The sequence below is a fragment of the Artemia franciscana genome, chromosome 5, assembly GCF_032884065.1.
Source record: "Artemia franciscana chromosome 5, ASM3288406v1, whole genome shotgun sequence".
Lineage (NCBI taxonomy): Eukaryota > Metazoa > Arthropoda > Branchiopoda > Anostraca > Artemiidae > Artemia > Artemia franciscana.
In genome coordinates this window covers 839362-855577 of record NC_088867.1, presented here as the reverse complement: position 1 = coordinate 855577, position 16216 = coordinate 839362, and the positions used below count along the sequence as shown (strand labels likewise).

At 34.5% G+C, this 16216-nt stretch overlaps 1 protein-coding gene across 1 annotated transcript in view; it reads left to right on the top strand.

The window, feature by feature from the left end:
* Nucleotides 1-16216, top strand: part of LOC136026839 (carbonic anhydrase 12-like) — a 59063-nt gene that overhangs the window by 26432 nt on the left and 16415 nt on the right. Inside the window, exons 4-5 of the mRNA XM_065703549.1 lie at nt 2433-2561; nt 14762-14887. Of these exons, the coding sequence (XP_065559621.1) occupies nt 2433-2561; nt 14762-14887 (255 nt within the window). The remainder of the gene's footprint in view (nt 1-2432; nt 2562-14761; nt 14888-16216) is intronic.

Below are 16216 nucleotides of genomic sequence, written 5' to 3'. Positions count from 1 at the left end.
AGGAGAATGCGAGCACCTCATATGCGTAATAATTTCTGTTTGTTTTAAGTTTTAATTCTTCTCCTTACTTTCAGTCGAAAAAGCTTTTTCATATTTATTTTTTCATTGTTTTTTCAAATAATGCGAGAAAATCCTGCTCTCCCTTCGTAAAATTTTCTTCCCCCATGACAAATTCCTCCATGGAAAATTCCACCAACATATCCCCCTCTTCTCAACTCCTCCTGCCCAGCCAAAAATTCCCCCAAGAACGTCTGTATATTTCCCGGTACCCATTACTATATGTAAGCACCGGTCAAAGTTTATAACTTGTAGCCCCTCCCGCGTGGACTGTGGGTGAGTAAGTCGTCCCTAAAGATATAGTTATAAGGTGTTTCGACTATGCTGAATAAAATGGCTATCTTAGAATTTTGATCCGATGACTTTGGGAAAATAATTAGCGGGCCTAGGTGCCCTCCAATTTTTCGGTCACTTAAAAAGGGCACTAGAACTTTTCATTTCCGTTAGAATGAGCCCTACCGCAACATTCTAGGACCATGGGGTCGATATTAGCACCCCTGGGAAAACAAAAGAAAAAAAACAAAAACAAAAAACAAACAAACAAATAAACACTCCTCCGATATCTGTCTTGTGGCAAAAAATGCAAAATTCCGCATTTTTGTAGATAGGAGCTTGAAACTTCTATTGTAGGGTTTTCTGACATGCTGAATCTGATGGTGTGATTTTGTTAAAATTCGATGAATTTTAGGGGATGCTTCCCCCTATTTCCTCAAATAAAGTAAATGGGTAAGACTAAACCTGATGAAACTTATATATTTTAAATCAGCATTAAAATGCGATTCTTTTGCTGTAGCTCCGTTTTTTAGAGTTTTGGTTACTATTGAGCCGGGTCGCTCCTTACTACATTTCATTACCACGAGCTATTTGAAAAGTATAATAGGCAAATTCCATAACTGTGAGGGGTTGACATAAACAATATCTCTAGGGACATATTTACAGGACCATTAAACTATGCTGAATAAAATGGTTGTCTCAAAATCTTGATTGGAAACGCGTGGAAAATTATTGGCTAAGGAAGAGGTGTGCTTGCCCACCAATTACTTTTGACTGTTTAAATGGGTGTAAAAATTTTTAATTTCCAATCATACTAGCTACTTAAGTTTCAATGATATTACTTGCTATGATAGAGCAGCACTACCTATGATATTGCTTATATGCCATACAAAAAAATCTTCATCTATATAGTCTTTTCATTTAACTGAAACTCCTCTTAAACATCCTTCAAATTTTCACCTTAATACCTTTAGTGTTATTAGTTGCAGTAACTGTAGAAGCAGTAGTTACATTATATAGTTAGTATCGTCTGGCTAGTTCAAAGTCTGTCACAACATACCCTGAAAAATCTAACTTAATAGTGTAAGCCGTTCTTGGGATCCTGATTTGTCATTCTTTTGACAATGTACATTCACATAGTCAGTTTTGATTTAGTTCAATATCCACCTAAATATTACTAGAAAACTTCACCCTAATACCCGTCACTAGTGTAGTAGCAATAGTTATAGCAACAGTAGTAGTATTAGTAGCAGTATGTACACACCATCTTTGGTTTTCTTCATCATACCCTTGAACACACGATGAAAGGTACATCTCAATACCATCAACTGCTCCTGAATCATTGCTTATGCATCCTCTTGGCAACCTGTTTGGACATGGTGTGCTTTGATTTTCTTCAACATTGCTTCCACAATATTGATTAACTTCAACATTGTTTTTAACTTCATAAATAACGCAAAGATTTGTCATTTTCAGTGACACGTGGTGCTTTGTGAGGGTGTTAAAAAGATTGAATTTATTGCAAAAAGAAGTGCACATAGACATGGTCAAGAGAAATTAGACATCTTTTTGTAATCCTGCAATTGCCTCCTCACTCTGGTGGAAAAAAAGACATCCCTGCTATCCTTACAAAAAAGGAATTTTCTTATTTTTGAAGATGAGGGGCTCAATTCCTCCTTTTAAGGTTTCCCACCTTTCTGATTTCAATGATGCAAATTTGGTTTTAAACAACCATCATTGTAATAACTTTTAAAATCGTATTCAAAATTTCAGAATCTGTTCCAGCGCTAAGCTTCCCGCCATAAACTCAAATGTTGTACATTTTTACCAACTCGACAGTAGTTGTTTTTTTCTAAATTATTTAAAGTTTTTTCGTTACTGTAGAAAGTCGCAAGCTGTTTACTGGTATTTAACTATTATTAGAACATAATAAATATATTGCTATTGTGTGTACCCTTAGAATCAACAAACCAATCAATATGAGGATAAGAAAAATTCGGGCTCATTTACAATTACTATTGGTAAAAGGGGTTCCCATGTACAGTTTTATGTATGACTTGGCAATACAAACTGGAATTCTTATGACTAATTTTTATTTTTAGACCCTTGTGTCCCCAACCCCTGCACTAGAAATGGAGATAAAAGGGCCAAATGTAAAGTTCAAGGTGCCGGTTCATATTCATGTAAATGCAGTGGGAGCAAATTCTTTTCAAATGGCATTTCATGTGTTGGTAAGTTTTTTGACTCTCTAATTATCTTTGTTACTTATTCACGAATATATATATATATATATATATATATATATATATATATATATATATATATATATATATATATATATATATATATATATATATATATATATATATATATATATGACTCTATTATTCAGCTGGATTCACTTCCCTTTTGCCATCTGTCTCCTTATTGGTTACAATTATGTTTGAACGATGCTTCTCCGAAACAATGTAAGAGTGTGACAAACATAACCAGATGGTAATTATAAATATTTAATTTCACTGAATGCAACATCAAAAGATTGGAGCAGAACTTTTTTTTTACATCAACTACGACAAAAACAACCATATTATAATCATATTTGATGGTAATGAATAAATGAATGAATGAACTTTATTACCCGTAAAAGTATAAAAAACACAAAGTACGGAGTATTATAAATAAACAAAAGCATATTCGATGGTAAGTGATACTTTCATTTCATTAAATTGTTCTTGTGCTACTTTATTTCCACAGCTAAGTACCACTACTACTATTATTATCACTTCTACTATTACTACTACTAATTATGTCACCATCACCTACTGGAGTAAAAATACGGTTTGACCTCATGGAAATTGCAAAAGAATTTTTTTCTAGGCCAAAATGTTCAGAAAAATCAATTAAGTTACATAAGAAAAATCCATCAAAATCCCCACTGCAAAAATGTCCCAAATTTGCCTTTAAGGTGGAAATGAAAGGGGAAATCGATTTTTGCCTTTATTAATGTTTTGGAGTTTAAATATTCGTTACCTATCAGAACAAGCATAACAAATCCGAATACGAAGTCAGAAATTCAGTTTTCGTATCAGGGTATCAATTTTTACCTTCATGGAATGGGGAGATGGGTAAATAAAGTACGCAGATTATTAATTGACGGATTCCTGTGACTAAGGGATCATTTTAGATCAAATAAAGTAGTGTATTGCCAAATATGAGGTGAAAAAGCAGTGTTTTTACTATCTACCTGACTTCAACCAGTGAGGGCCCTGTAATATGGGGGGTAAATAAGCTTAACTTCTTGAAAATCAATCTTTTAATCAAGGTCAAAACTTCAGATATATCAGTTATAAAAGGAAAGTTTAGAACTAAGGTAAGTTAATCACACAAACATTGGGATTTTAAAGTACAACCTAAAGCTAATTCCTCTTCCTACTTATCTTTGTTATTGTCTTCATCTTTTCTTGCCAAAGCGTTAGTACATAACTCCTCTTTAAACTCCCCACAGGCAAAGCTGCAGGGTAAACCGTTCCGACAGCAGCTGAATTTAAGAGAACGGCACCTGCTGGTACACTGGTACTGTAACATCTTCAGCACACTTTCTTGTGCTGACGATGCATCTTTCATAAAGGGAATATTTATATTCCACTACGAAGAGAGGTGCCAATCCCACTCTTTGGGATTTAGCAAATTGAACGTGTCTTGTCACTTCATTATTTTCAAATAACACCTGTACAAGTGGTACTTTGTGGTAGCCGAAATCGGTGGAATCCGCTCCACCTGAACGAAATCATTTGAAATTGCAACCCGCATAGTAAATAACAGCACCTGGACACTCTTCAGGGTCTTCTCATTACTTGTTTCTTTGTATATGCGGAGAAAAGATTTTTCTCCAGCTTCAGTGATCACCTGGTAGTTGGGTCATGTTGTCATGAAGATCTTACAAGCGTTCTTAAAAATACCATCGTTAAGTGACAAAAAAACTGCTCCTGGTTCCTCGACGCCATGATGTCTAGAGGTTGTATTGCAGCCTGACATTGCACGGCAAACGAGAAAATTTTCTGCTGCTTCGGCTCCTAGTTTGGTCTTTATTCTTTTCATGTCATACACTCGTCGGTTATTTTTCGCACGTCTGTCGAGATAGACATATCGCATACATCAAGCTTGGCATGGTACAGCAGAAGCACTAATAGGTCGGTATCATTCACAACCAAAGTGTTCGAGAAAGTTTCAGCTTAATAGGCTGCAGTTTGAAAAACTAGGACGTCGGTATCATCCTGAGCATGTAGATCTTGGAATCCTGTGTTTGCCAGCTTCTCGAAAATTCATCCTAACTTTTGACGATCTTCATATTAGGAGAATATTGTTGGACACAACAAACCTTTGGTTCTCTTTAGCGGTGTGCATTTTTTTGTCGTTGGTTTATCAGGGTAACAATCAGAAACTACCACTGCCTGGCCGAAATGTCTTTTGACATAATCTACGTAAGATTCTGCCACTTTAGGGAAGGTTGTTCCGGCAATACAAAGCATTTTGTGAACTAGCTAGCTAGTGTCCAAACTTAATGGGAGGTCAGCAATGCCACTGGACCGACAATCCTTAAATTTTTTATCAGTGTATTTTTTAGAGATGCTTTTTCGGATGTCTTTTTGACCTCGAATGAATTAAATAACGATGGTGGGAAAGTAAAGTGCTTTAACGACAGAACCTTTTTCAAGTCAGAACCACTGGTGCTAGTCACTGCGGCTAGACACTTCAAAATAAGAACCGGTTGAACATTTTCTCACTCGCTATCTATCACCACATGACTTTTCAGCCATAGTTACAGCCTTCTCATTTCTCCTGAAAACATATTTGTCAATTTCTTTCGCTCCCATGTCCTTCGGAATCTATTCTCCAACAAATTTCGTTTTGTCTAAGTTTACAGATGTTGAAGCTTGGACACCAGTAGCTACGTTCAAAAGCTCTGAATCCTGTATGAAGTGTTCTAGGGGCTCAATGTTTCGAACTATCTATTCTATGTCCATCAGATTTTTAGCCCTCCTTGAAGATATGGCTTTTGTGTGATTTCCAATTGTCATCTCTGTAAGGCTAGTCGGGCTCTACATGCGTTCCTTAAGGAGAACCAAATTGGGCATACCAGATTTTCAAGTTGTCTACTGCAATTCAGTCATGCGCTTACCTCTCGTCAGACCACTACTCGTTTTCGTACTTCTTATTAAAATTTGCTCGATCATCAAACCAGGAGAATGTGCCACCCAGTAGTTGTCAGCTCTCCAGATGAATCTAAATATTCCTGTATCATTCTCTACTGCTCTGTATTGTCTTTAATCAACTGGAAAATTGTCTGCACGAACAGCCAAGTAGACTTCGTGTAAAGATTGTGGCCGGGAAAAGCAAAATAAGGAAGCCTTTCTACCAGCATATATAGATAAATTTCAAAGTTGCTACTTCGTTCAGCCCTCCAATTCTTTATCAAGATTTCAAGCAGGTTCAGAAACTGAAACCAAAGCTGGGCAGTCTGGCCTCAGATAATCGTTCTTTTACATTATGATATATTTCATGGATAAATTCTGCTGCTTTCGACACCTGCACTTCGTCAATGGTATCTCCCTCAAGGAGCGACTCGAACGCCTGTTTTGCCTTTTCACGGGGTTCTGGTAGCAGGTCATTGTCATCTAAAACTCTGATATTCAGTTTCAACGATACAAAGTTCACATAAAGGGCTATCTCTAATATACCATAGCCTCACATAGTACAAGAGACAGCTTTGCCTTGTAGGTAATAACTAGAGTTTCTCCAGATTGACTACCGCCCTAATTAGCATGCATAAGTGTATACTAAACACAGGAGATAAAAAATCGTTGAAAATCAGAAGTGATTATTCCCTTTTTTTCCAAAATTAACGAAAAATAACTTTCCGAAAAAGACGTTTTTAAAAGAAAAGTAAATGCCATTTCAAACTTAAGATCATCAGATAGAAATACCTAATAAAATTCAAAGCAAAACGACCTTATGTTACTATTAAAGAATAAATTAAACGGACAAAAGTTAAATAAACAATCATAGCAAAAATTAAACATACAACAAGTAATAATATAGATGAATAGACAAATTTTGCATACCTCTCCTGCAAATACAAATCAACCTTAAAATGAAAAAAAAATATATTTGGCTATCGATAAATGAAACCCAAAACGAACAAAAATTAAATAAAGAATGAATGCAAAAAAACATACAATAGATACTAATATTAATGAAGAAATAAATCTTAAAACGAGTGAAACTTAAATTGAATATACAAATCAAGTTTGAAACGAACAAAATCACTAGAAACAAAAGTTTGAGGATTGCCTCTCACTGTATAAGTCTATAACCTACTGTGTCATTGCAGCAGATTTCCATAAGAACCTTACCATAAAAACTTTCCATAGAAACCTTATAAGCCCCCCTAGCATAAGTTACAGCCCTTACCCTTGGCTTAGGGGGACTATGTTCACCCGATGCTTTTACTATCTGATCATTGGAACTCTAAACAATATATTAGACAATGAATGCTCTCTTTGTTCAATTTTTTTTTCTTCAGTTGTATAATAACTTTGTAATTTTATTTCATTTCCAGATCATAAAATCTTCCAATAATTGTCAAGTTAGTCAGCTTGATTGGACGAAGTATATATATAAGAAAAAATTAAAAAGGCAGATAAAACACAAAACGACACAAAAAATGAAAATAAACCAGTTTCTAGCACAGACTTATAAATGCTGATTTTTATTTGACTAGCTTATTTTTAAGTGTAACAACCAATGTAATATTGCTAATTTTAAGATTTTCGAGCTCCATAGAATTCAAATTTTTCTTAAATCTCGTTTGCATTTTGTAATAAGGTATACCAATTATTTTTTATTTACACTTTTTTGGGGTGAAACTAGGAAATTCATGAAATTTAGAATAAAATAAATAAACTTCATAAACGAAAAAGACTGACCTCTAGCACTTATTTGTTTTTAGATTTTTAGCTGACCTGAATCTTTTAATATACAAAAGGTAATGAATCTTAGCTAATCTCGAGATTTTTTTTTTGTTCTTCAGTCTGGTCGCAATGTAGTTTGTCCCAAATCATCAGATTTACATTAAAAAGGAATATTTGGATAATCCTATATTTTAGATATAAAAAACATACATAATAGTTCAGTATCTAAAACTTCTCTTTAATGAGGCCATTTTAAAGATTTTTTTGGTAATGAACTTTTATAGATAAGTTTTTAAGTGCAGAACAAACAATACAGTGTAAACAAATGAAGAGACCAATTTTCTTGAGCTAAAGTAATCAATTATTTTGATTTCAGTGTGTAGTGGTTTTCAAATTCAAACTAATCAATCCAACATTTAGGGGTACGTACTTCAGCAAAATTAAATCTAGGGGCAAATTGGTGTTATTATGCACACATTTTATAAGGTATGGAAAACAGTCAATGGTATTTGATTCAAATCTTTTATCTGATTCAGTTTTAGTTGGATTCAAGTCATCAATTATTTTTCACTTGGAAAGATATAATTGACAATTATTCACATGGCTTTTGAATTTAACTCTTTCAAAAGCTATACTATTTTAACAATTAGACAGTTTAATTTTCTCTCTTATACGGTTTTAAACATTTTAAAGAGATAACCCCCGTGGAAACAATGGTCTTCATTTGCATTACATCCAATCCAATTTGTTACATCCCCTGAATCTGACGAATCACAGTTTGACTGATATGTTACGGGTGACTGTCTGCAAATTGTGCAAATATTATTCAAGGATATTTCCATGCCTTTTACAATTTCTGCAATTTTTTGGGCTCGCACTGTATTGCTACTTTTGTCATGAAGATCAATGATTGGATCTTCAAACACTAAACATGATTTAAAATCATATACCATAAATCTGCAAACAAAATCTTTAAATTAAAGGAACATCGGCCTGCAATTGAAACTATATTCTTGTTTTTTCAATTTAAAAGGAAAATTTTTTTTAATTGGAGCATTATCAAGTAATATTTTTGCAAATTTACCAAAATATTTGTCTTCACTCTGTAAAGGGTGAAAAAAAAATGTAACTCCTGCTCTGACAAAAATCAAAATTTTGGCAGGAATCAGATGACCTGGATCTTTGACTTGTAATGAGATCTTGTTTACAAGTGGTGCTCCGTGAAGAACGACACCACAGCCTAGATTTCTTTACTTTATTCTATTCATTATACAGGCCTCTATTATTTGATCACTTAGCCAAGTCTTTCCTATTATTCATGGTCAGTTTTCTTATAGAAATGTTTCTCAAATTGTTTTCCTTGCCCCCCACTGATACCCACTGAGTTGTGACGCCACAATTCAGTTCAAATTTTTTCAGTGTTCTTACAAGAGAGTGCACGGAGCTAAATTGTGAGATTAAGGTGAACAAGTCGAAGATAGTGCGCTTTAACCCGCTAAAAAGTGATGTTATGGAGCCAAATGTTCCATTCCTTCTAACAAACAGTACCAAGATCCTCGGAGTTACCAAGATCCTCGTGGTTAAAAGTGCAAACTCTAGTCTACAGACTTTAAACGATATGCATAGGTTCAGTACGAACACAGAGAGTATTAAGCATGGATACATAGCGTATGTCTGCCCCATTCTGGAATATGCGTGCCCTGTTTGGGTGCCCTCAGCACTTATAACAGTGTATCTTTGTCAGGAGCTCGAATCGGTTGAGAAGCGAGCGGTATCGATCATCTTGGGCCGCCGTGATATCCCCTACGAAAAGGCTCTGGAAGTGCTAGTACCGCCGTCACTCCAAAACCGGTACGAAACTCAGATAATGAGTTTTGGAAAGTTCTTGCTTTCTAAATCTCAGCACCGTGACATTCTACCTGATCAACCTCTACCATCAAGAACGATAAAGCAAGATAAGTTAGTTCCCCTTAAAGCAAAAACAAACTGATGGCAATTCTTTCGTCCGGTTTTCGTCAAAATGTATGTTGTAAAGAAACACAATATGTTGTAAAGAAACACAAATTAGCGATAGCTGTGAAGTTTTTGCTATTAAACCTGTCTACTACTTTTACTTGACTGTACCCTGCTATCATCTTCGAAAGTTAAAGGTTTCTTCGATTGCATTTAAAACCAGAGAAGAATACATATGTCGCCTATTTATCAGGTAAGCCAACTAGGCCTTCCTTTCAAAAATTGTCCTGCTTAAAATATTTAACGATCCATTCTTCAAATTCCGTATATCCATGGTTAAATTTATTGGATATTTAGAATACAAAGAAGTCAAATAGAGATTTTCCTTATTTACAAATTTATTGATTACAAATTTCAATTTAGGATTAATAATTAGCTACAATATGTTTTAAAAATAATTTGTCACAAAACAAAACATCCGCAGAGAAGACATTTGCTGGTCTAAACTTGGCAATCTTGGTTTTGAAACAGAAAAATATTTCAAATCTCGCTATTAAGGGCCTTTTTATTTTATGTCAAGCCCTTCGATGGAAAAAGTTCTACAGGCTTTAAACAGTATGCGTAGGTTCAGTGCGAACACAGAGAGTATTAAGTATGCATACATAGTGTATGTCTGCCCCATTCTGGAATATGCGTGCCCTGTTTAGGTGCCTCAGCATTTATAACAGTGTATCTTTGTCAGAAGCTTGAATCGGTTCAGAGGCGAGCGGTATTGATCATCTTGGGCCGCCGTGACATCCTCTACGAAAAGGCTCTGGAAGTGCTAGGACTGCTGTCACTCCAAAACCGGTACGAAACTCGGATAATGGACTGTCTACTACTACTACTACTACATACTCTTCCTACATTAGTTGAAGCTACTGCAACTCGAAGAATACTTTGAACATGCGTTGATAAAGTCTTGAAATTTGTCCAACTGTTCATTTTATGTTCCTTTTATTCAATTTTTCAGCAGTTTTGATGTGTTCCGGTGAAAGAAACAGATAAGGGGATTGGTCATAGTAATTTTGAGCCAGTTATATTTTTTTCCATAGTATTATTGTTTCCATATATATTATTATTGCAATTGTTAAAGGGCATAGTTTAATAATTATTTGTTTTAGCCTATAACAAACTTTCAAACCATAATAATGGTTTAATTATCTATCCCTACTATTATCATCTGAGCACTCATCATGAAAGGCAAAAAAATAAAAAAAAATAAAAGGGTTTTTATCGTTAATCGGTAAACTCACAATCGTCTGTATTGTTGTCTTCATAGACAGCATCTGGTTGGAACCTTAGGCTAAATGGTTCACATACAGATTTTAATAGAATTTATAAGAAATATTTTTTTGGTTGTAAGTGCTCTTAAGCAGGTCCAGTGTTCTTTTATCAACTCAACGGTTCTTGTTGCATTATTATAGCTACTGAACGGACTATGAAGTCAGTTCTCTTAGAATCTTTGTACTCAAGAGGCACAGAACCTATAAAGTGGATCATATGTGCCACACACATGCTTAGCTTAGTTTTCCTTAGATTTAAATTGACACTTCATTTTTACAACATCATAACAACAATTCAAATACTGTATTAATGTAAATTTATTTATTACCTGAAAGAACTGTTACATCATGGCCCAAGAAAAATTTATCACTATAAAAGGAACAATTGTTTGGTTCCACAATGTAGTGGACCCATTAAATCTTCTGAAGGTAACGTAATAGTGTTCGTACCATGTGCATCACTCAATGAGTAAAAGTAGAAAACTGGAGGATGGTCTGGCCCTCCACCTCCTGATACTAATTAACACAAGAGTTTGTTTTATTGCTAGCCCGTATTTTACGCATCATTCTCCCCCCCCCCTTACATCGAAGTGGAACACCAGGTCTCGGTGAATTCTTAATTCCTCTATGACCCATTCCATATGATTTTTCTGAAAACAGTACTATGCAAAATGAATGTCATTACAGTCTTTGGATGTTCCCATTTATGCTGGTTTTTTTGTGTGTCTTTTTTTCTGTTTGGTTCATCTATAATTGTTGCCACTTGAAAACTTTTAATCTTGATCTCCAGTTCCGAGAACGGATGTAATTGAGTTTTGAGAGATTTTGAAGGGTCTGACAGATCCTTATGATAGACATTTAATATAAACGACAGCTTGAATCTTTTATTTTCGACATTGGACTGTAAGAGCACGCGCTAGTTTTGCTGGACTTGACTATAATCTTACCTTTGTTTTGTAGTTCCTCCTGCTTTTCTTCCATGTAACACTTAAGACATCCATTTTAAGCTTCTTGGATTTAACATGACACGCCTTCTTCACTTGCTTTACATCAAAAGTCATGGTCATATTTATGGTAGTAATAATCTCGTTAATACTGCAATTAGAAGTAAACCTATATTTTGCGTCGTATGCTTCAAGTTTGTATTTTACGTTAGTCCTTATCAAATTCTTAGTATGGATATTTTAAAAAGAATATTTGAAACTCTTTTTTAAAATTATTTCTGATTAAGGAGGTACAAGCTTTTTTCCTTATACTTATCTTGCCAAATTCGTTACATTCAAATGTATTCCTAAGCTCTTCTGTCAACACTTCTAGTACGGATTTGTTATTATGTAATCAGTTTTCCGTATATGACTTCTTCACGTTGGTTCCAATTTGTTTTGGGGGTTTCTGACACTTGTAAATTTAATTTGAATATTAATTTTCGTCACTTTTAGCATTTGAAACATTTACATTATAATTTCACAACTGGGTTAAACCTGAAAGCGAATGTATTGCTTCTAAAACGTAATCCCTCCCCCTTCGTAATACAGCTTAAGAGACTGTTATTAACAGTTATTAATAAATAAAAAAATCTTTGAGACCAAATTTAATTTTTAACCAAACTTAATAATGAGTAGTTGTCTATCCGTCGTGTAAACATTTATGAGAACTTTAATTTTTGAAAACAGTTATCAATTATCGAAAAACTTTGACAGAAGTCAAGAGTGTCATTGACACTTTAACACAAACATTGATAATTTCTCAGTGAAATCATGCATGAGAAGATCATATTATTACAACAGAATAAGAGTGTTTAGTTACGTCAAATAATTAGATAGAAAAACAATTGTAAATGTGTTAGAAAAACATTACTTGGCAATTAAATTTGATTTAAAACTTTAAAATCCGGTAATACGTAAATAACATGAATCGGAGAAAAAAGGGCTATCAAATGGGCTACTAGTGATGCAGATATGGTATAGACACAAGAAATAGCGTGACCCCTAAGAATCTCCTCTACTCTGAGCTTATTGTGTTCTCGCTCCGACTTGTGATGAGTGACAGCTCATTCGGAATGTCTAATCCCATGTTTTGAGATGAATAGGAGTCTTGTTCTCATTTTTTGACCTTAAAGATGGAATTTTAAGACCAGGACGATATAATGTGGTTTAGTTAAATTAGAAAGTCAAAAAGAGCTGCAGCAATGTAGAAAATATTGAATTTTATTATAATCCAAGGGCTATTGTTTTTCACTTTATAAGAACATTGTATAGGGCATAATAAGCAAAAGTAAGGCAATCGCCCGCTTTTTGTAAAACAAGGATTTTGAATTTATCAGAAAAGTTTATCTCGGAGCTTAATTCAATTCAGGACTTTTAAACGTGGTAAGGCGTATACCACGCCTTACCACAAAATGCAAGAAAAAAGAGCTTTCAAAAGAGCCACAGTCAACCAGATGTTGTTTAGTCCCCAAAAATAGTATCTGACCCCTAAAAATCTCCTCTGCTCTGAGCTAATTGCGCTCGGGCTCCAACTTGTGGCGATTGACTGCTCATTTGGAATTTCCAATCTTTCAGATGATTGCGCCCCATGTTAGGAGATGATAGGAACTAATTTACATTCTTTGGCCTTGTAGATTGAGTTTTAAGACAAGGAAAATAAAAACTGGTTTTGTTATATAAGAAAGTCATAAAGAACTGTAACAACGGAGAAAACATTGAGTTTTATGGTGAATCCAAGGATTATTGTTTTCCACTTAAAAAAAAAAACTATATAGGGCATAATAAACCAAAGCAAGGCCATCGCCCGCTTTTTTGTAAGACAAGGATTTTGAATTTGTCAAAAAACCTGCTTTACAGAGATAAATTGATTTCAAGACTTTTAAACGTAGTAAGACGTATATGCTATGAATCAGAGAAAAGGGGGCTTTCGAGTGAGTTACTAGTCAAGCAGATATGGTTAGGCCCCGAAAATAGTGTCTGACCCCTGAAAAACTCCCCTGCTCTGAGCTAATTGTGTTTGTGATCTGACTTATCGAGAGTGATAGGTCATTTGAAATGTCTCATCTGTTGGATGATGGGAATTCGTATTTTGAGATTAATAAGAACCCTGTTCTTACTTTTTGACCTTTAAGATGAATTTCAAGACCAGAACGATAAAAACAATGATTTTGTTAAATAAGAAAGTCAGAAAAAAATGTGATAATGGAGAATACACTTAATTTTATGATACGTCCAACGATTATTTTTTTCCACTTAATATAAACACTGTATAGGGCATAATAAGCCAAAGCAATGCCATCGCCCGCTTTTCTCTAATGTAAACATTTGGAATTTGTCAGGAAAACTTTATTTGGGAGCTAAATTGAGTCCAAGACCTTTGAACGCGGTGAGACGTATATATTATGAATCAGAGAAAAACGGCTTTCAAACGATCTACTAGTGAAGCAGAAGTGGTTGAGTCCAAAAAATAGTGTCTGGCCCTTGCAGATTTCCTCTATTCTGAAATAATTATCTTCAAGCATTTTAATAGTTTTTTTAGGTTATACGAGACTAAATTTGGCAATACTTTAATTAATTTTATAGATTGGGTGATCGGCAAAGGGTGTTTCCATCAAAACTTGGCAACACCGAGCAAAGGGAGACGGCCTGGGCGATGGGTGATGGGCTATTACTTCAGGCTGGTGTATTTTGAAAGCTAAAATTTTCCTTTTTGTTGTCGCTGTTTCCCGATTTTGTGAATTGTTGCTGTGACTCTATCGGATTCTATAAAAATTTAAAAAGAAGCCCTGCAAACTAAACTCCCCTTCCTTAAACTTAACAAAAATACCACACAAAATCAAACTTTGACTTAACTGTCAAAGTTAAAGTGTTTATCTTTAACTGGAATTTTTTTTTGTAGCGGTGGATGTGCACTTGGAAATTTCAAAGCTTTAAATGCCATGGTTTGACGTCTTATAACGATGTTTTTCATGTAGGCCTAATAGCAAATCACAACAGAAAAATAATGGCTTATGACTACTTGTTCCAATTTGCTTGCATAATTTGCTCCGAAAACTACTTTTCAATCGAAAAGTACTCTGTGAAATTATTTGACACAGCCGAATTCTTCTATTATTCATGGCTGGATTACCACACTCACGAGCCATACTATTCTATTGTGACAAGATTGTATGTTTGAACATCTTCAATTTCTTAGGTAAGCAGCAATCGCCTGTGGATATTAAGACTGCTGACGTTATGGACAAAGAGATGCCAGATCTGATTTTCACCAACTATGATTCTCCTCTTAGTAAATTGATTGTTGAAAACACAGGAAAATCAGGCAAGTAATCCAAACTCAAAACTTAAAAAAAAAACCAGTAACCAGCCCTTCCTGTGTCTTTTTGCCCTTATTTCAAAAATGGCGTCACGAAAAAAATAATAAAGGATGGCTTTTCAAAAAAAAAGTGAAGGAAAAGACCAAAGAATACGGCTTCAGATGCAAAATCACATAACTGGCCTCAGTTTTATTAATGTATTTAAGTAGAAATTTAGTATGCTATATCCTATTGATATTCTAATGAAAAAGAGTTTGAAAATCCTTAAATATCTTTATTCAGATCATTTTGTATCCGATGAATCAGCATAAAAGTTTTACACATCTTAAGTCGTTTCCACAGTTTGCAAGCAATTTTCTATACTAAGTGGTTGAGCTATGTTAAGTGTTAGCTTTTGCAGTTTAACAAGTCTTTTCATTCTAGGACAACATTAAAAACCAAAAAAAAACATGGTTAAGGTATAAATTTTAACAAGTAAACTGTTAAAATACCAAAAACAAGAAATTAGACGGATTGCCAATATTTCTTAATCGCTCATCGATGAATTTCAAAGTGTTGACACTGTTGACTTTTTCATAGAGTAGCACGAACTTACTAAACATAAAACATTTACGTAGAATTGTAGTCTTAAGTTCTGCTAGTGTTTCAAACTCATTAGCATCACAAGAACGTATCTTTAGCGTTCGTTAAGCAGAAGTGCTTTTGAATTCCTTAATTGGACTGTAGGAGCTTTATGATTTTAGTATTTCAAACTTAGCTTAAAACGTAACAAGACAACATTTGTGAGCAAATAGGTACTCGGGGATTGCCCCGGTGTTGAAGCAGCAGTTGAGTGTCAACTCATAAGTTTTGTAACTAGAAAATGGGAATGTATCTCATAATTTGTGATTATCACTTTCTGTGATCATCTGTTTAAACAATGAGTCCATTCATATGTAGTTGGGCATTTGGTTTATTTGTATTTTTTTTTTATGAACTCAAATTGAGTTAGTCATGCATATATCTATAAATAAGAATAGATTTTCGTTTATTAAATCAATAATTTTTCAACAAGAAACAAAATTGAAATAGAGGTTTTTTCCTAAGCTGCCTCCTCTGGGTTAATACCATTTTACTAAATATCTGGGCCTTTTGGTTGGTAAGACTCCCTGAGCCTGTGGCAAGCCTAGACAGTCAAACCCAAGACACACAGGCACTTTTAGGCTTTGGACGCTTATTTCCCTTGGAATTCCAGTGAGCTTGTTGGCCAACATAACACTGAATTAAGTTTTTATTTGCGCAAATGTCTAAGTTTATGAATTGAATCAATCGTCTTGCCTGACACTCACTGCAGA